Here is a 20,680-nt window from a genome sequence, read left to right as displayed (position 1 = left end):
TGTCTTATTTCCTGCTGCATTAGTTCTAAACCTGAGGGTCAGGACCCCCTGAGAGGTCGCACGGTGAACATCTGCTGCTGTTTCACACTCTGCTCTCATCTTCACTTTTCTTCATGAAATTATTATTTTACCTGTAAAAAGTATTTAAAAAAGTGGTGACATCTGTAACCATGACAATGAGTCACCTCACCTGTTGAGGGGTCCCCTGTCCTCTGATCTACAGTTTAGATCTTTGTTGTGTCCTAACTGGTCTCTGGTCCGCCCAGGTGACGGACAGCGGCCACCCCCCCCTCTCCTCCATCTGTGTGGTCAACATCAACGTGACGGAGCAGAGCCGCTTCCCTCCCTCCGTGGTTCCTTTAGACGTCTTCATCACCACCTCCGGAGGCCTGTTCTCCAGCCGGGTCATCGGCAGACTCCACGCCTCAGACCAGGACCTACAGGACGTCTTGACCTACAGGCTTGTGTCAGAGCACCCAGCCGGAGGCAGGTTCTCCATTGACCACGCCGACGGGAAGATCTGGGCTGACCAGAACCTGGAGGATGGCTCGTACTCACTCAATGTCAGCGTGAGCGACGGGAAGTTCAGCGTCTGGGCCGGGGTCAAAGTTCACGTGTGGGTGGCGGATCAGAGGGCGCTGGACTCGGGCCTGACGCTGCAGCTGGTGGGGATGTCCCCGGAGGAGTTCCTGGGCGATCACTGGAGAGGCCTGCAGCGTAGTCTGGCTCAGGCTCTGGGTTTACCCAGGCAGGAGCTGCAGCTGGCCAGCCTGCAGCAGCTCCACGCCCAGGGCCTGGAGGTCCTGCTCATCTGGAGGAGTCCAAGCGGAGTCCAGTCTCTGCCCACCAGCAGACTCGCAGGTGATCAGTCAGAAAACACTACGGTTAAATAATACAGGTCCATATAATGTGCAGGTGAAGTGAGATTTTCATGAGTGATGGGTTTATATTGATCCAGGCTGAAACCATCAGGTCTCTGAATGTTGTCTGTGCTGCAGGAATCATATCAGACATGGAGGACTCTCTGAGCCTCAGCATCCTCAGGGTCAGTCACAACGGGTGTCTGGGGACCGGCTGTCCGCCGCGAGGCTGCAGGAACGCCGTCCGGCTGACGGGGGAGAGGCTGGGTCATTTCACCACGGCCAGAGCCGGATACATCACCCCCCAACACACCTGGGAGAGCGTCTGCCCCTGTAACGGTACGTCTGACAGATCCACCTCCACCCTCTGATCATCAATACAGCAGATGGTTTTAATGATCAGTGATGATGGAGAGAGCAGTTTAAAGGAAACAGGTGAAACTGTCGTAGCTGAGAAATAATCACACTGCAGAAACACCAACAGACCTGGATGTGTTTTCAGGGTCTGAGATGGTTTTTGTTTCTAAAATCTGTCACCTGATCAGAAGCAGAAGAGTGAAGATCAATGGAGAAACAGGTGTTAACTGTTCAGCAGAGTAATGAGAGGTGAGAGAATATCACCTGGATCAGCCTGGACTCTGCACGACTCTGTCAGGTCTGCATCATCAGCTGGTTCAGATTAAATTCTCAGACACTTTTCAGGTGAATCGATGTAGGAGTCTGTGGCAGCCTGAGATCACAGAGCTGCTGCTTCTCACCTGTAGAAACAGATAAAGTAAATCCTTCAGATTTAGGGTAAGGAACAGCGAAGTGGTTTGGCAGAGAAACACCAAAGATTTTTCTGGTCTATTAAAGTCAGGTGAAGTTTTCTCAGCTCGACATCTTTAACTGTTTTTTCTTCATCAAACAAACTTTTATCATTTGATTAAAACATATAGAGAAATAAAACTGACTGCAGATGAATTCACACAGAAGAAAACAGAAATAATATTTTCTGACCTTTGTGCTGATTCAGGGTTTGATCACAGACTTTGTGTATTTTAATGTTGTCAGTTGTTTGTTCCCAGTAAAGCCAGTGTTGTGTCCTGATTAACAAACAGAACAGTAGGAACAGTTTCTTCTTATTGATCAGATGTTTGTTCAGATCTGAGTGAATCTCAGCGTCAAGATAAAAAGATTTTTCGTGTGTTTGAATCCCAGCGTAGGAAAAGTTCTTTTTCAGCAGCAGACTGAGGGAGCATGTTGTTACTGAACCTTCTCTCAGGCATCATCAAACTTTCATTACAGGGAGTTTTGTCTGAACACTAATATGTTCATTATTGATCCATTCATTTGTGAATACATGAACACGCTCATTCAGGCACTGAACTGTTGATGCTTCACTCTTTTTTTTTTTAGCTTTGGGCTTTTTGTTTTAGAACACATTTTAGAAAAACATGATTTTCTTCAGATGTGGTCTGTAGATGGAGGAGGTGAAGGAACATTGAGGTTTGATGGTTTCTGTTCTTTGATCAGTGAAAAAGGTTCATTTGGTTTATTTGGTGCCTTCAAAGCTCAGTTAACAAGACGTTCTGATGAAGTTCTGATGTAAAGGTCTTTATCTTAGGATCTGTCTGAAGATGTTTGATCAGAAAAAGTCATTAGGACCACAACCAGAATGACTGAGAACCTTCAGACATTTATCAGCAGATGTAAAGTCTTCAGTGTTAGTTCATCATCTCAGACTGGTTTTAAACACAGACCCAGAATGAGGCAGCTGTTTTCTGACGGTTGTTTGAATGTTTCTGTTTCAGAGTCGGCTCTGAGGTTCGATGGGAAGTCGTACCTGAAGTACCTGCACAGGATGGACGAGGACGACCAGAACTTCAGACTGTCTCTGAGATTCAAGACGACCCAGGACCAGGGCCTCATCCTGTCCACCAACGGCTCCAAAGACTGGGGGGTCCTGCAGGTACTCACCTGGTCTTCATCTGTCACACTGTGGTGTCTTTATGTCTTTAGGTTGTAGTCATCTCAGCCAATCACAGATCAGCGCTGCAGCTGACTTGTTCAGTTGTCACAGAGATAAAAGTGTGAGGAGGTTTAAACTCCTCGGGTCTGAGGAGATGAAATTGTGTTGTTTGGTTCAGCATTTGTCTCTTTCAGTTGAAACTGGTCCAAGGACGAAGCAGTGAAGAAGAAAAGATGTCTGTTCTCTTCTCTTTGTCGCAGCAGGAAAATCAAATGAAAAGAAACTGAAAACAGTTCAAACTGAAGCAGCAGTGAATATTCTCCTCTGAGCACACAGATGATTTATTCTGTTCACAGATTAAATCTCCTCCTAATTCTCTGATGCTGTCGATGTGATGTTGTCGTTGACAGTAATTTACGATCAGGGTGATCTGATCCGAAAGCTGATGTCATCTCTGAGGAACGAGCGAAGCTTTTCAGTCCTGAACGCTTGAAGCTCAGATTCAGAAACAGGATGATTTCATCTCTACTGTCAATATTTGATCTGCTCTGTGTCAGCCGTCGTGTTATCATCAGTTTGTTTACAGCACACACAGCTCTGAATGTCAGGACTCTGTCAGCGTCACACACCTGTTCACTCCTGAGCGTTGGCAGAAAAATCAACGCGAAATTTGTTCTGTTATGGACGGCGTCCTTGTCGTCCTCTGCCAACCTGACACTCAGTTTGTTTCTTGAACTCGTCCTGGTTGTTTGTGTCAGATCCTGCTCTCCAGCTTCCACGCTGGATTATTCCCTGGTTTTCCAGAGTAATCAGCTCATCAACGTCCTTTAAACCAGAGGAGCTGCTGCCCCTGAATGCAGCACGGGAACCACAGAGACTCTGATGAAAACTTCCTTGTCTTCAGGATTTTGTCAAGGGAGAGAAAGACTCATCTCAGAGCTACGACATCAGGTCGACTGCAGCGAGTTAAAGGCCACGATGAAGGAGAATAATGAATGGTTGTATTCTTTGAGAGACATGAATAATTCTCTAAACAGATAATAAAAAAACTCTCCTGATACGGACGAGATGCTTCCCCTCGAGGGCTCGTCTCATTTATGTGACATCCGTGTGCGCTCAGGCAGAATATTCAATCACTCTCATTCTGGGAAAACTTCAGACGCAGCATCAGTCTTTCTCTGGGTTCCTCCTCCTGGGTTTTGGATCTCGGCTCAGCTCCCGCTTCGTTCATTGTGAGGCTTCAAAAAGAATTTTAATCATGGTCATCTGAGGAGTCATCTGTTCGCTTCCTGTGACGACTTCAGAGACGTTTCCTGCAGAAACATGACGCTGTTTATGCTCCTCTCTCCCGTCAGGACGAAGTCTCTGTCCACAGACTCTCACACAGCAAATAGAAATGTTCAGACCTGTTTCCACATCTCAGTCATCACCTCTGAATGAAAACGGAGTGAGGAGTAAAGGCGACTCATCAGTGGAGGGAAACTGTTGTTGATGAGGAGCTCAGAACCAGTTATAGGTTTTATTTCAGCTTTATTTCACCTCTGACTCTGTGGCTTTAACAGCGTTTATTTTCACATTCACTCCATCAGATCAGATAAAGGACAATCAGATACTAAAGTGTCAGCAGAGACAGAAACAGATTCAGAGCAGAGATGTGTAGTTTTTAGTTTTGTTCCTCCATCTTTCCTCTGAAGTCTCAGGTCATGATGTGAACTCCATCAGTCGTCAGGAACCTGATCTGTTCCAATCCATCCAGTCTCCTCTGGACTGATCCACCTCATTAATCAGGCGTTCCCTGTTACTCGGCTTATTATGTACAACATGCATTAAACCCTGTGTGAGTGTTGGTTCAGCTGTTTGATGCTGACGCTCCTGCAGCAGGGTTAGGGTTAGCGTCTGATTCATGGAGACGTGACTCTGAGGAGCTTTGCTCTCTGTGGACTCAGACTGAGGATGTGTCGTCAGATATCGTTCAGCAGGAGTCACACTCAGTCAGCTGAAACTGATGAAAGACAGATCGGCGCCTCCGACATCTCTGGGTTCTCACTTCTTCTGCCAAAGCTTCAGCGTCTCTCAGTGATAAGACAGAGCCGCCCTCATCCTCCTCCTCCCCGTGTGCTGTCATTGATCCATAGTGAAGAATTCAGCTAGCTGTGAATCAGACTGAAACTCTGAGCAGCTTCAGGAAAATAAAAACAGAAACTCGTGGTTCTGCAGCAGTTTAACGAAGCAGCATCGGGATCATCAATAATTCATCAGGGCGTTCGCTGTCCGATGGGCTGGTGCTCAGCAATTTCCTAAACCTACTCTGCATGTGTATATTTAATGGGGGTGATATGAGGAGGCTCCTGTTCCATAAAGAAAACATGAAAAGATAAAAGGTGGGGGAAAAAGCTGCTGGCTCGTTAGTTTGTCAGAACGCTGAGCGAGCAGAAACGTCAGGAGGCCGAGCTGATGCTGATGAAACGCTGAATAAATGTGTGTTCAGAGGAACATGAGGAAACACACAACACCTGTCAACACAAACACACACCTTCACTGAAACACAAAGAATCACAGCACACAGTTTGTTCTTCACAGAGTAACAGTCCAAACTGAACAACAGAGGAATCATCAGCAACACCATGAATCTGCTCATTCAAACATTCAAAACCTTTTCATGTCAATAAAAACAAGACATCTTCTGACCTGCAAATCACAGAGTCAACCGGAGGTATTCACAACTGAACAAACCAATCGATATAACAAGCAGCACAACAGGATTCATAACCATCAACTAACAATGTGTAAATGCATGTAAATGTCAGCTGATGTTGTTAAATGTCATGTTAAACTGTTCACGTCTCAACAGGAAGAGTTTCATAAAGTCATCCACAGAAACACACACAGTGTTTCAGCTGCAGATTATAAAGTTTAATGTCACTGAATATAAACAACGACATCAGTGGTTCATTATGATTCAGAATAAAATCACCTGAGATTCTCTGAGTTTGTTGAATCAGACTCAGGATCAGTTCACACACTGATGACCAGTTTACAGGAGGTGACTTTAACTCTGAAGGTTTAATCCATCAACCTTTAACCTGAGACTCTTCTTTCTTTTAATAAATGAAAACTTGTGACCCTGTTATAAACCTGCCTCGTTAAGCTCGTTAAGCTCCTCCTGACTGATCTGTGTTTCCTGTCCTCAGCTGATTGGTGGAGAGCTGTTCTTCATGTACAGTTGTGGGAACGCCCCTCCTGCCTCTCTACTCGTCTCACCTGACCAGGTGTCTGACGGCCGGTGGCACAGCGTCCTGCTGGAGGTGAACTCCTCCGCCCTGAGGCTGACCCTGGACCGGCAGCACCCGGCCTCCTCCGCCCTTCCCGACCCGTGCCGGATGATGCGCTCTCACGGCGCTCTGCTCTTTGCTCAGGACCCGGTTCCACAGGTCCGGGGTCGGCCACAGAGCTTTGTTGGCTGCCTGGAAAACCTGGAGCTGAACGGGGAGCGGATCGGAGCGGGGGAGGCGGAGGAGTGGACAGGGTCAGGGAGGAGGAGAGTGTTCGGGGTTTACAGGTGCTGCAGCAGAACGGCGGCCTGCGACAACAACCCCTGTCAGAACGGAGGCGTCTGTGAGGAGGACGCTGCCGGAGGTGAGAGCTCAGAGGAGGAGGAGGAGTTTACTGAGGAGGAGGAGGAGTTTACTGAGGAGGAGGAGGAGTTTACTGAGGAGGGGAAGTTTACTAAAGAGGAGGAGGAGTTTACTGAGGAGGGGGAGGAGTTTACTAAAGAGGAGGAGGTGTTTACTGAGGAGGGGGAGTTTACTGAGGAGGAGGAGGAGTTTACTGAGGAGGAGTAGTTAACTGATGATTGATCAGGATTATTCACAGTTTATTATTTTATTCAACCATCAACACACAGAAACATTCAAGACAGAGGTTTGACAGAAACACTGGTGACTGACTGCTGATCAATAATCTGTCAATGAACCAAACTGATTTAAATCTTTACATAAATCTTTTACATTAGTTTGAAACTAAAACTGGATCCTGGATCCTCCTGGGTCCTGGTTCAGACTAAGTTTCTTCCTTGTTGACGTCTGATCTTTGTGGTTTAACTTCAGATGAAGTTGTTTCTCCTGCAGCTGAACAAGAAAACCAGCTCAGGTTTTCAGAGCCAGTCTGTTTCTCTGTGTCTGGGTTTGACCTTTGCTTTGATTATTTCCTGATGAGTGTGTGTTGTCTAAGACGTCAGGTGTGTTGTGTTTCCTGTGCAGAGCCTCGGTGCAGGTGTTCAGGACTCTTCCACGGCGCACGCTGCGAGCTGCCCGACAACCCCTGTTCCTCCCAGCCCTGCACCCACGGCCGGGTGTGTTTCCCCAAGACCCAGGGATACATCTGCAACTGCTCCATGGACGACGCTGATGCACGGTAACAACAACAAGAATACATCTGCAGCATGAGAGGAAAGAACTTCTTATATCTGCAGGAATAAAGACAAAGGAACCAGATCTTTATTTTAATAAAATGTCCAAATGATTGAAGAACCACAGAAACATGTTTTCAGCTCTGTAATCACTGAACTGTCATCTCTGTGTCCCACATGGAGCCATTGGCATGTTAGCATGCTAACATACTAATGACAGCAGAGCTGGTGAAAGAGGAAATAAAATGTCTGAACCATGGTCACATGGCAGATTAAACTTCCTCTGTTTCTCCTCCAGGTGTCACAACCAGGTGGAGGTGTGTTCACCTAATCCCTGTCCTGGAGGCTTCAACTGTAAAGTCACTGACGGCTCCATTCACTGTGACCCTCTGCCTCAGGTCAGTCACAGCTGCAGTTCATCAGTGTTTTATTCTAACCTCAGTGTCTGATACTCACCTGAGTCCACCTGTGGTGCAGAAGGTGAACCCGATGATCGGCTACATGGAGATCATGGAGATCAGCGCCAGCGTTCTGGGTTTACTCTTCCTGGTTGGTGTCTTCATTTGCATCAGGAAACGTTATGTTCAGCACAAGAAGAAGAAGCCCGTCTGCGTCCAGGACTCCAACGGGTAAGATCCAGTCTCAGAGTTTGTTCAGGGTGAAGGTTTAAAGAACCAGAACCAGACTGGGTCCTGTGTGTTCCTCAGGTATTTCCAGCCCAGTTTGGCCAAAAGTCTGAAAGCCGAGAACCCAGAGAACAACCCCATCGAGATGAGCTCTCTGGTCGGCCCCACCAACGACCTCGACCACACCCCCTTCAGGTCGCTCCGCCCCCGCAGCCAGATCGGATCGTCTGGAGGCGGGGTTTCCAACTCAAAGACGCAGGGGCCGGTGGTGTGCAGCGTGGCCCCCAACCTCCCGGCCCGGCCCCCGTCCTGCTCAGACAACGACTCCATCAGGAAGAACCACTGGGACATGGACTATGAAGGTCAGTTCAGTGTTTAAGGTGACGACAGGTTATGATCAATAGCACTGATCAATAACACTGAAAACCAATCAGATCGGCCACCAGTCTGTGTGAGGTTTGTCCTCAGAACACTGACTGTAAAATATATAGAAGTACATGATCTGTGTCTCAGCTCTTTAAAGAAACAGGATTCTTATCGGAATTCAAAATATTTCAAATCAGATTTCAGACTCAGATATCTGGATCAGCATCTGCTTCAGAGTTCAGCTTTACTCATCTCGGCCTGTTTGAGTATTTACTGTTGTTTCACAGAGAAAACCATCGATCAATGAGTTTAATAAATGATCAGAATCAGTCAATCTATATCTGTGGAGTTAAACCATCAGCTGCTGCAGAGACAAACAGACCGAGGTCACTGTAAACAACTGTTTATCTGTGAGAGAGGTGCATCATGGGAAACTTATTAAACTGAGATGAAACATTCATGACGAGACGATCAGATAACATCAGGAAATAAAATGACTTCTCTCTGATCCCTCGCTCCTCTTCTCCTCTGGAACACCTCCTGTATTCACTCTCCTTCCACCCACCCCCCACCCCCCTCCTTCCATCCTCTCTCTCTCTCTCTGGATGAATCTGAGGGTAAATGTAGAAATGCTCCTTTAACTTTATATTTAATCTCCTCCTCCTGAGTTTACTGCTGGTCTGAGGTCAGTTCTCCTCTGATTCATGGGATTAGCACATTCCAGGCTGACCTCAGACCAGCTGACCTCAGCTCCAGGTTAAATCAGAGTAAAACTGTTTGTTCAGTTTTATATTAAATTCATTGAAAGTAACTTTATGATTCTTTTTCTTCATGTTGTTGTTTTTCATGTAAAATCTGTTAATTAATCATCGTTCTGATATTTAATAATCATCTTTAGGTTTCTCCTCCTGCTCTCATCTTCATCCTCCCTCCATGTGTCTCTCCTGCTCCTCCTCTTTGTTCCTTTGTGTTTTCCTGTAACAGATCAATAATCCTCCTCATCTCTGTTCTCAGGCGTTCGTCACGCCGTTGTTGCCCAGGTAACAGTGGCCTGGCAGGTCGTTCATCTGTTTGACCTTATCACAGAGTAAAGGACACGTTCCTCTGTCAGACGCCTCCTCGTTAAAGACACGGACTCAGTCCTGATCAGTACAGATCAGGATCAGACCCAGGTCTCAGACAAAGGCTCAATTTCAGCCTCTGAACTTCTCATTAACAAAGTTTCATTAATCAATCGTAGGTTTTAAGTTTGAGGAGACGTCTGGAGGCTGGTGTTGATGAGGGAGGTGTTGGTCTCGGTTCCGGCTCAGTAACCTGAAGCTCAGTGAACGTCCTGCTGCAGGCAGAAATATTCTGACACTAATCATGATTTTATTTTCTCCTCCACACTCCCTTTCACTGATTAATTATAGAAAAAAACCCACAGGCTGCAAATATTCATCACTTCACCAGGAAAACACAGAGACCTGAACAAATAAAGACAAATATTTATTCAGAGTGGAGTTTATTCAGGTTTCATCAGCTCCTGAGTTTTTATTCTGCTGAGCTGCAGGTGAGGAGTTTCCTCTGCATCTGAACCAGGTAGTGTTCACAGAGGAGACGTTATCCAGTCCAGGACTGGACCTGGACCTGGACCTTGACCTTGACCAGACGAGTTGAAGTTGTGATGTTTGTCTGAGCTACTATTTCACAGGAGCTGCAGGAATAACAGAGTCTGGTAGTTTGTGAAGTTTGTCGTCTACAAACGTCTTTGTCACTTTGTCTCTCCTCCTCCTCTTCCTCCTGTCGTCTCTGACCTCCATCACTCTCTCTCGTCTCTCAGACTCCTCCTCTCTCTGTGAACTGATTGTGGTTCAGTTGTGGTTCAGTGTATAGAAGCTGTTTTCACGTGTTTGGAGGATGAAGAGGAGGAAGCTGAAGATGAAATCCTCCATCAGTTTTCAGATGTGGTCTCTGGTCTCTGGTGTCTGTCAGACACTCTGCTCTTTATCATTGTTATTATGTTCATATGTTTTCCTGCAGTGAAGTGATTGAAGCCAGAACTCACTGTTTGATTCTCACAGTTCTTGTTGTCAGAGCTGCAGTCACTTACTTTACTGACTGATTCTGACTGACTGTTTCTGGATGATTCAGCTGTAAAACCTCAGAGAGCAGATGAACTAATGTTCCTCATTCCTCCTGTTGCAGGTTGTGTTGTTGCTCAGTCGTGGCTCCTCTTCTTCGTTGGTTTGATGCAGCAGAGTTTTAAACGTTAACATCACAGACAGGTTCAGTTGATTATCATTTTACCAAAAACCACAGAATCCAACAAGCCAACAGTAATTATATTAATAAGAAATATAATCTGAGGAGGTTCAGATTTATTCACAGCTTTAGTCTCGAGTGTCACTACAGACGTAACAGTTCACTGTGTGTGAGTTTATACCTTCAGCTGATTTCATCCTCTGACAGCAGAGACCCTGTCCACAGCTTCAGGAGTCAGTTTCTGTTGAATAAAACACAAAGTTCATCATCTGCAGATGAACTCACAGAATCACAGATTCAACAACTCTGTTGATGTGAGTCAGAGTCAGTGCAGTGATCCAGATCCACACGGTCTCAGATCTACAGAGAGGATTTAATAATCAGACGTCTTTAATCCTCCTGACACAGAATCTGATCAGCATCAATACTGATCAATACCTCTGACTGATCTGTGGAGACCTAATGATTTGTGTTTGTGTTCTGATCTCAGTCTACCCTGCAGATCCGGATTATTACGGCCGTCCGTCCGTCCAGGAGTTCCCTCAGTTCGACATCGTGGAGGACACCTACTCCTCCTCCACCATGGACTCCAGGAGGAACTCTCGATTCGGCGGCTTCCCGTTTCCTCTGGACCGCTGCGACCGCCGTGCCCCACTCCCTCCGTGCTACAGCAACCAGAACCTGGATGACTTCCTGGGTCCGGATGGGCTGCCCCTCCCCAGCCCCCAGTGCCCCAATGAGTACACAGCCATCAGCTACTACCCCACCCAGCATGCCCGCAGCCTGGACAACGTGTCCACAGGATACAAGAGGCTGAGCATGAGGCTCAGCATCGCCATGCCATCGTACGCCGAGCAGGCCGGCCCGCCGCCGCCCAACCCCGCCCAGCCTCAGACACGACCCGCGGGGCAGAACCCCCGCAGCTTTGACGGGTCCAGCATGGTGGAGAGCGACTACGGCAGCTGTGAGGAGGTGATGTTTTAGGGCGGAAGCGGCAGCTCAGAGATGAAAGTGACGTCTCGCTGATCCTCGTTTCCTCAGAGGATAAAGTTCAGCTGAAGTGCAGCTCCGTCTGAGAGGAGGTGAAACCCTCAACAGTATTACTGACTCAACACCTTGTGAACTTCCTGCCTCTGAGAGGAGGCGTCTCCAAACATTTCTCCTCCCAACACAAACTCGTTGATCCGCTGGAGTTCGACAGGAGACGACTCCGATCAAACCCTGATCCAGAGATCTGATCAGCTTCATCACTGTCAGCTTTAAGCTGCAACTTCTGTTTCTCAACACGAACACATTTCACTGAACTCCTTGATGAGAAGAGGCTGGATCCTCACAGACATATAGACAGTGTCAGGGTGGTGTTGGTGCTGTAGATGTATTTTACCTGTTAGTGACTGTGAACTCGTCTCCTGGCTTTAATCAGTGTGAACTGGACCACAGTGTTTCCTCTGGTGGAGATATTCGTGTTAGTGATCAGGCTCTGCTCTGGGAGAAAGAGAATTCTTTCATGTTTCTGCAGCGAGACAGAAAAATGTCTACACAGCCATTTTAAATGGTGTAAATATACAGAACACAGCAGATTCAGAAGTCTGTGTTCAAACAGCAGTTTATAACAAATCATCAACAACAATCAACTATCATAATTAATCTATTGATTATCATCCTGATCAGTCATTAAAAATGGCAACCACTTTTGTCTTTAAACAGATTGTTAACATTTAAACATCTGAGGAGTTGGAATCAGAAAATGTTCAAACAACAGTTCAGTTGTTCTAAGTTTATAAAAAAGAAAATCTGACTTCACAACAACATTAAACACAATAATCACAAAGACTTTAACTTGAAAACAGACTGAAGGTTCCTGATTCAGCTGAAGAAGAAAATCAACGTCTGTTCAAACCCGAGCTGCAGAAAAATTTAAAGAGAAAGTCTGTTCAGCTCCAGTTAAATTAGAACATCTCACCTTCTGTCTCCAACATACGGCTTCCTGTCTGCACTCTGCGCTAAGCTAACAGCTTACAGAGCTGCAGTTTTCCTTTCAATAAAAACACCTCAAAGTTTAAAGAAATCTAAAAAACATCAAGACTTTGACTCATCTGATGGATCATGTTTCACTGATCAGAGAAAACAGAGGGAACACTAAACTGAATGAATCAGTCACAGTGATAAACTGAGTTTAAACCCTAAAGGTCAAAGGTCATTTCCTCTTCACTCTGACCGGTGAACTGATGTTTAATGTGGTTTACCTTTGATGTGATGCTGTGCAGGTGTTGTGTTGTAAACAGTCTGTGCCTGTTGTTGAATGTTCATTGATAAAGTTTATTTTTGTATTAATGTGGGTCTCCCCATGTTCTGCTCTGCTGTTTCTCTGTGAGAGATTTTATTATGACTCCACCCTGTTTCTGTTTTTCACTGTAAAGAGAATAAAGATGTTCTATCACACTAACCTGAGATCAGATGCTGCTTCATCAGAGGAGGAAACCGTCTCCAGGATCAGGTTATCAGAGGGAATCATGGGTAATCAGATGACCCCATCCAGACCTGATCCCACGCTTCCAATGATGTATTATCAGACCAATCAGAGGCGGTTGCTAGGGGGAACACAGTCAGATGGCGTTTTTTCTGCCGTCGTTGAGCTTGCGTGCGTCGTCATTGGCTGCGTCGTGTGTCGTCACTGGTCATGACCTTGGGGGAGGAGCGTGGAGAGGCGGAGAAACGAAGCCGGAAAACAGATTTAAACCAGCGTTTGAACGGTTCTCTCGGTTTGTCAGTACCGTGAGGAAACTGAATCACCAGAGAATCCTGGAGGTTAAAACAAACTGTGGAGCTGCTTTTTGTCGAACATGAATGAGGCTGGACGCTGAACACACCTGTAGCGCGAAGGTAAGGCTAAGGAGTGAACTAGCTAGCGGCGAGCGTTAGCATTAGCCTTCTCTGTTAGAGACATATTTCGACTTTATTTCCATTTTTTCCCCCATTTTTTTTATATCGCGTGGGTCAGAGTGTGTTTGTGTTTCCCTGACATGAGCTGTGGAACCCAACGTGGTGAAAACACATCGATCTCCTGATAGATGCTTAAATCCCTGTTGTGTTTGTTTACAGTCACTTTACCAACATTTTCCATCTCTCTGTAACTCTCTGTTCCATCCTGGTCATTCTAACTCAGTTTATGGCAGCCCTTCGTGTCGTTGTCATCGTTTTGTGTCGAATTGTGGTCAATTCGTATTGTATCGCGTCTGTACCTGGCTGCTTTACACTTGGATGCCAGCGTTAGCAGTAGCGTCGAGCGTTAGCATTAGCATTATCTTTAAATGATGCATTAGAAGCTTTTTCCTTTTTGTTTTCGGTTTTATTTGCGTGGGCTAAAGTGATTTGTGTTTCCGTGACTGTAGCGTCCCTGACATGAGCTGTGGAGGGTGGGAACAGTTTAGTCTGTTTCTCTGATTATCATGTCCTTGTGGTCATGTTGTGTCTTTACCTGGATGCTTAGTCTCTTTGTGGTCGTTCTCACTGCGTCTCTGTAGTTCTGCGTCCTGATCATTTTACGTTTCTTTGAGGTCGTTTTGTGTTTCGTTGTGGCAGTTCAGCATCTCATTGTGACCGTTGTGTCTTTGTAGATTAGTGGCAGTAATCTGTCCACAGCTATCAACTGACCCACAGTAGTGATGAGAAATTTCTTAAAACTTGACTGAGCTCAGTTTTATGTTAAATTCAATCTTGAAAACTAAACTTTAACTCTTTGCTCCTCCACAAGTTTGAAGCTCAAACATCTTAGTTCCTTTGCTGTTAGTTCAGCCCATTTTCTGAAACACTCCTCTAATGTTTGGAGAATGCTCTGGTTCATCTGTAATGATTAATATCCAGTCATTAGTTTGTTTGGACTTGATGCTTGTTTGAGCTCAGTTTGGTGTTAAAGGCTTGAAAACTACATTTTGACTCTGTGCTCCTCCGCAGTGTCTGAGCTGAGATCAATTAGAAATCATTACACCAACATTTAAGCTTTTAAAGTCAAAATTATACTTTCAGATTTTAACATTGCTTTTCTCTTTGAGGTCAGTCAAGTTTTATTTGTAATTGTTGAGCTTTAGTGTTTAGTTTTCACTGTGTGAGTTTTAGTGGTAAAAAGTTTCATTACTCTGCCGTATTAGTTAGTTAATCACTGTTTCAGGTGTTGTACTTGTGTTTTCCAGGTCGACTTGCTCAGCTGCTGCAGCTTGGACAGAAACACTAACATCACCTTACAGACCAACAGGTATGTGTCCTAAACATGATAATGTCAGCACTCGCTTGATTTTTTTCATTTAGTGTCACTGGGTAAATCCCAGCTGATTCTGTCTGTGGTGGAAGAAATACTCAGACCTTTTACTGAAGTATCATAAACACAAGTTAAAATTACTGATAGTGTTTATTATTGCTGTGCAGTTCACAGTAACATACATGACTGCTTCAGTGATTAGTTGATAGACACACAACAATCATTTGACTTTTTCCCAAATATTTGTTGTTGGTTCTTCAGGAGGTGACGACAGTCAGCTGTTGATTTTCTGAAACAGCCTCTAATGGTTGTTAAATGTTCACGAGAGTCTTCGTACAATGAAGAAGTTCTTTGAGACCAGGACAGAGGCCACCAGGTAATTCACCAACAGTTTTACATCAACTGTCCAACAAAGAGCACTGATCTGTCCTGTTTAAACTGTTTATGTTCAGTATTCAATATATCAGAAAAGTGTAATCATAAAAGTAACTGATCATTTTTCTTTGCATGTTTCTCTTTGATTTCCTCCAGGTGTCACCACTTCGTCCACGACATCACCAAGAATCGCAGAGACATGGTCCATGATCGGAGAGACATTGTTGAGGATGAGGGAGACATCGTCCACGATCAGAAACGTTGTCTGTGGTCGCAGAGACCTTGTCAAAGACGGGAGAGGCGTTGTCCGTGATCAGAGACATTGTCCCATGCTTCGCAGAGCTCTGCGCAAGAATCGGTAGTGACACTGTGGTTCCTCGATTCGACGGCATGACCGCGATCATGGAGATATTTGTCGATGGTCACAGAGACAACGTCTATGATCTCAGAGACATCGTCCACGATCATAAAGACATTGTCCATGGTCGCAGAGACTTTGTCCATAATCTCAGAGACATGTCCGCGATCACAGAGACGTAGTCCACGATCACAGAGAGTCTTCATACTATGAAGAAGTTCTTTGAGACCAGGACAGAGGCCTCCAGGTAATTCACCAACAGCTTTACATCAACTCCAACAACAAGAGCACTGACATTAAACTGTTTATGTTGAGTAGTCAGTATATAAGGAAAGTGTAATGATAGAACTAATCTGAAATATAAAAATAATGCATAAGTAATCTGTATTTATAGAAGTAATGTAAAAGTAATTAGCAATACCAGAAGAAGTATGAAATAAATCACAATAATAAGACATCAAAAACTGTCAAAAAAAGTCATGATGTAGTAAGATATTAAAAAATGTCATGGTATAGTATGGTGTCTAGACCGTACTCTTATATATTATTTAACAGAAAGAAACCCAACAATTCCCACCATGAGCAGCACTAAGCGACAGTGGCAAGAAAAAACTTCCTTTAAGAGGTAGAAACCTTGAACAGAAGCAGACTCAGGGTGGGCGGCCATCTGCCTCAACTGGTTGGGTAGTATAGTGAAGCATCAAACATGTTGTGAATATATTCTACTATAGTAAGGCATGTGTTTTCATGGTTAAACTGTTGATGAGGAATAGGTAGTAGTGTATTGATCATTTTTTCTTTGCATGTTTCTCTTTGATTTCCTCTAGGTGTCACCACTTCGTCCACGACATCGCCAAGAATCGCAAAGACACGGCCCATGATCGGAGAGACATTGTTGAGGATGAGGGAGACATCGTCCGTGATCAGAGACATTGTCCATGACTTGTGGTGACTTGGTCCCCGATAAGTCGGCATTGCTGGCGTTCAGAGACATTGTCAATGATCGCAGAAACTTTGTCCATAATCTCAGAGACATTGTCCGCGATCCCCGGGGCATCGTCCACGATCGCAGAGACATGGTCCATGATCGGAGAGACATTGTTGAGGATGAGGGAGACATCGTCCACGATCAGAAACGTTGTCTGTGGTCGCAGAGACCTTGTCAAAGACGGGAGAGGCGTTGTCCGTGATCAGAGACATTGTCCCATGCTTCGCAGAGCTCTGCGCAAGAATCGGTAGTGACACTGTGGTTCCTCGATTCGACGGCATGACCGCGATCATGGAGATATTTGTCGATGGTCACAGAGACAACGTCTATGATCTCAGAGACATCGTCCACGATCATAAAGACATTGTCCGTGATCGCAGAGACTTTGTCCATAATCTCAGAGACATGTCCGCAATCACAGAGACGTAGTCCACGATCACAGAGAGTCTTCATACTATGAAGAAGTTCTTTGAGACCAGGACAGAGGCCTCCAGGTAATTCACTAACAGCTTTACATCAACTGTCCAACACAGAGCACTGACATTAAATGGTTTCTTTTCCGTATATCATAAAAGTGTAATAATAGAAGTAATCTGCAACATAGAAATAGTGTATAAGTAATCTGTACTAGTAAAAGTAATTGGCAATATTAGAAATAAGATGTAATAGTCAAAGTAATCTGTTACTAGACCTAGGTTGCAACAGTAAGAACTATCTATAAATGTAGAAGTAATATGTAACAAGAAAAGTGATTAGATATTAAAGGTAACAGTTAAAGTAATCTGTAATGTAAAAGCAATGCAGAAGTAATAGTAATCCAAAACAGAAGCAAAAATGTCACGTTATAGTAAGACATAAAAATGTTTGTTAAATGTTGTGGTTCAGCTGTAATATTGAATATCTCTGTGTTTTCATGGTTAAACTGTTGATGAGGAATAGGTAGTAGTCTATTGATCATTTTTTCTTTATATGTTTCTCTTTGATTTCCTCCAGGTGTCACCACTTCGTCCACGACATCGCCAAGAATCGCAGAGACACGGCCCATGATCGGAGAGACATTGTTGAGGATGAGGGAGACATCGTCCGTGATCAGAGACATTGTCCATGACTTGTGGTGACTTGGTCCCCGATAAGTCGGCATTGCTGGCGTTCAGAGACATTGTCAATGATCGCAGAAACTTTGTCCATAATCTCAGAGACATTGTCCGCGATCCCCGGGGCATCGTCCACGATCGCAGAGACATGGTCCATGATCGGAGAGACATTGTTGAGGATGAGGGAGACATCGTCCACGATCAGAAACGTTGTCTGTGGTCGCAGAGACCTTGTCAAAGACGGGAGAGGCGTTGTCCGTGATCAGAGACATTGTCCCATGCTTCGCAGAGCTCTGCGCAAGAATCGGTAGTGACACTGTGGTTCCTCGATTCGACGGCATGACCGCGATCATGGAGATATTTGTCGATGGTCACAGAGACAACGTCTATGATCTCAGAGACATCGTCCACGATCATAAAGACATTGTCCGTGATCGCAGAGACTTTGTCCATAATCTCAGAGACATGTCCGCGATCACAGAGACGTAGTCCACGATCACAGAGAGTCTTCATACTATGAAGAAGTTCTTTGAGACCAGGACAGAGGCCTCCAGGTAATTCACCAACAGCTTTACATCAACTGTCCAACACAGAGCACTGACATTAAATGGTTTCTTTTCCGTATATCATAAAAGTGTAATAATAGAAGTAATCTGCAACATAGAAATAGTGTATAAGTAATCTGTACTAGTAAAAGTAATTGGCAATATTAGAAATAAGATGTAATAGTCAAAGTAATCTGTTACTAGACCTAGGTTGCAACAGTAAGAACTATCTATAAATGTAGAAGTAATATGTAACAAGAAAAGTGATTAGATATTAAAGGTAACAGTTAAAGTAATCTGTAATGTAAAAGCAATGCAGAAGTAATAGTAATCCAAAACAGAAGCAAAAATGTCACGTTATAGTAAGACATAAAAATGTTTGTTAAATGTTGTGGTTCAGCTGTAATATTGAATATCTCTGTGTTTTCATGGTTAAACTGTTGATGAGGAATAGGTAGTAGTCTATTGATCATTTTTTCTTTATATGTTTCTCTTTGATTTCCTCCAGGTGTCACCACTTCGTCCACGACATCGCCAAGAATCGCAGAGACACGGCCCATGATCGGAGAGACATTGTTGAGGATGAGGGAGACATCGTCCGTGATCAGAGACATTGTCCATGACTTGTGGTGACTTGGTCCCCGATAAGTCGGCATTGCTGGCGTTCAGAGACATTGTCAATGATCGCAGAAACTTTGTCCATAATCTCAGAGACATTGTCCGCGATCCCCGGGGCATCGTCCACGATCGCAGAGACATGGTCCATGATCGGAGAGACATTGTTGAGGATGAGGGAGACATCGTCCACGATCAGAAACGTTGTCTGTGGTCGCAGAGACCTTGTCAAAGACGGGAGAGGCGTTGTCCGTGATCAGAGACATTGTCCCATGCTTCGCAGAGCTCTGCGCAAGAATCGGTAGTGACACTGTGGTTCCTCAATTCGACGGCATGACCGCGATCATGGAGATATTTGTCGATGGTCACAGAGACAATGTCTATGATCTCAGAGACATTGTCCACGATCATAAAGACATTGTCCATGATCGCAGAGACTTTGTCCATAATCTCAGAGACATGTCCGCGATCACAGAGACGTAGTCCACGATCACAGAGAGTCTTCATACTATGAAGAAGTTCTTTGAGACCAGGACAGAGGCCTCCAGGTAATTCACTAACAGCTTTACATCAACTGTCCAACACAGAGCACTGACATTAAATTATGTAGTTCAGTATTCAGTATATCCAAAAAGTGTTGTGAATAGAACTAATCTACAATATAAAAACTATGTATAAGTAATTTGTATTAACATAAGTAATGTAAAAGCAATTAGTATCAGAAGTAATATGTAACAAGAAAAGTAATATGTAACGGTAAAAGTGATCTAATATTAGTGGTTACAGTAATTCAGTAATATACAAGCAATGCAGAAGTCGACGTAATCCAAAAAAAGAAGTAGAAATGTAAGGTTATAATCAGAGATCAAAAATGCCACAGTATAGTATGTGGTCAAAAGTGTATAAAAATGCAACAATATAGTAGAGCATCAAAAATGTAATTACACCAAGGCACGTAAAACCATCACATGTTGTGGTTCAGCTGTCATAATATAATAAGGCGTTAAAAATGGTCAAAAAAGTCATAATATAGTAAGACTTCCAAAATGATCAACAAAAGTCATAGTATTGTTAGGCATGAAAAATATTCAAAAAATGTCATAGTATTGTAAGGCATGAGAAATGGTAAAAAAAAAAAAAAAGCCATAGTATAGTAAGGCACAAAAAATGGTCATAAAAAGTCACAGTATAGTAAGACTTCCAAAATAGTCAAAAAGAAAAAGTCATATTAAGGCGTCAAAAGCCCTCAAAAAATGTCATAGTATTGTAAGGCATGAAAAATGGTCAAAAAATGTTGTAGTATTGTAAGGCATGAAAAATGGTCAAAAAATTGTCATAATATTAGTAAGTCTAATATAAAAATGGTCAAAAAAAGTCATAGTATTGTAAGGCACTAAAAAATGGTCAAAAAGTCATAGTATAAGTAAGCACAAAAAAGTCAAAAAGTCACACTATGTAAGCATGAAAAAGGTCAAAAAAGTCATAGTAAATGAAAAATGGTCAAAAAAGTCATAGTATAAAAGCACAAAAAATGTCACATAGTATAGTAAGGCATGCAAAAAATGTCAAAAAGGATCCACTAGATTTGTAAAGGCATGAAAAATGGTCAAAAAAAGTCATAGGTATAGTAAGTCATAAAATGGTCAAAAAATGTCATAATATGTAAGGATAGAAAAATGGTCAAAAAAGTCACATATTATAGAATAAGGCATCAAAAATGGTCAAAAAGTCATACTATTGTAAGGCATGAAAAATGGTCAAAAAATGTCATAGTATTGTAAGGCATGAAAAATGGTCAAAAAAATGTACATAGTATAATAAGGCACAAAAATGGTCAAAAAGTCATAGTATAGTAAGGCATGAAAATGGTCAAAAAATGTCACAGTATAGTAAGGCATCCAAAACCATCAGAAAATGTCATGGTATTGTAAGGCATGAAAAATGGTCAAAAAAAGTCATAGTATAGTAAGTCATTAAAATGGTCAAAAAATGTCA

The 20,680-nt window shown here is 43.8% G+C and overlaps 1 protein-coding gene and 2 long non-coding RNA genes across 3 annotated transcripts in view; 2 read left to right on the top strand and 1 right to left on the bottom strand.

Moving 5' to 3' along the window:
• LOC108891796 (protocadherin Fat 2-like) overlaps window positions 1–12,901 on the top strand; it is a 56,706-nt gene extending 43,805 nt beyond the window's left edge. The window contains 9 exon segments of the mRNA XM_018689119.2: window positions 267–861; window positions 999–1,199; window positions 2,654–2,811; window positions 6,003–6,447; window positions 7,071–7,224; window positions 7,518–7,617; window positions 7,697–7,848; window positions 7,927–8,207; window positions 10,946–12,901. Coding sequence (XP_018544635.2) covers window positions 267–861; window positions 999–1,199; window positions 2,654–2,811; window positions 6,003–6,447; window positions 7,071–7,224; window positions 7,518–7,617; window positions 7,697–7,848; window positions 7,927–8,207; window positions 10,946–11,439 — 2,580 coding nt within the window. The 3' untranslated portion in view covers window positions 11,440–12,901.
• Window positions 8,978–11,928, bottom strand: LOC108891797 (uncharacterized). Its single transcript, XR_001962367.2, has 3 exons — window positions 11,840–11,928; window positions 10,637–10,696; window positions 8,978–10,429 (listed from the first exon to the last, which is right to left on the bottom strand). It is a non-coding gene; the product is annotated as an uncharacterized LOC108891797 (long non-coding RNA).
• Window positions 12,902–12,904: 3 nt separating the features above from the next.
• On the top strand, window positions 12,905–19,279 carry LOC127139660 (uncharacterized). The gene is made up of 7 exons (XR_007809980.1): window positions 12,905–13,338; window positions 14,646–14,707; window positions 14,972–15,086; window positions 15,242–15,690; window positions 16,271–16,925; window positions 17,425–18,079; window positions 18,579–19,279. It is a non-coding gene; the product is annotated as an uncharacterized LOC127139660 (long non-coding RNA).
• The last annotated feature ends 1,401 nt before the right edge of the window (window positions 19,280–20,680 follow it).

Source organism: Lates calcarifer, unplaced genomic scaffold (assembly GCF_001640805.2).
Source record: "Lates calcarifer isolate ASB-BC8 unplaced genomic scaffold, TLL_Latcal_v3 _unitig_2026_quiver_651, whole genome shotgun sequence".
NCBI classification, from domain to species: domain Eukaryota; kingdom Metazoa; phylum Chordata; class Actinopteri; family Centropomidae; genus Lates; species Lates calcarifer.
Note: the sequence above shows the minus strand (reverse complement) of the source record. Positions and strands in the feature narration are given on the sequence as shown.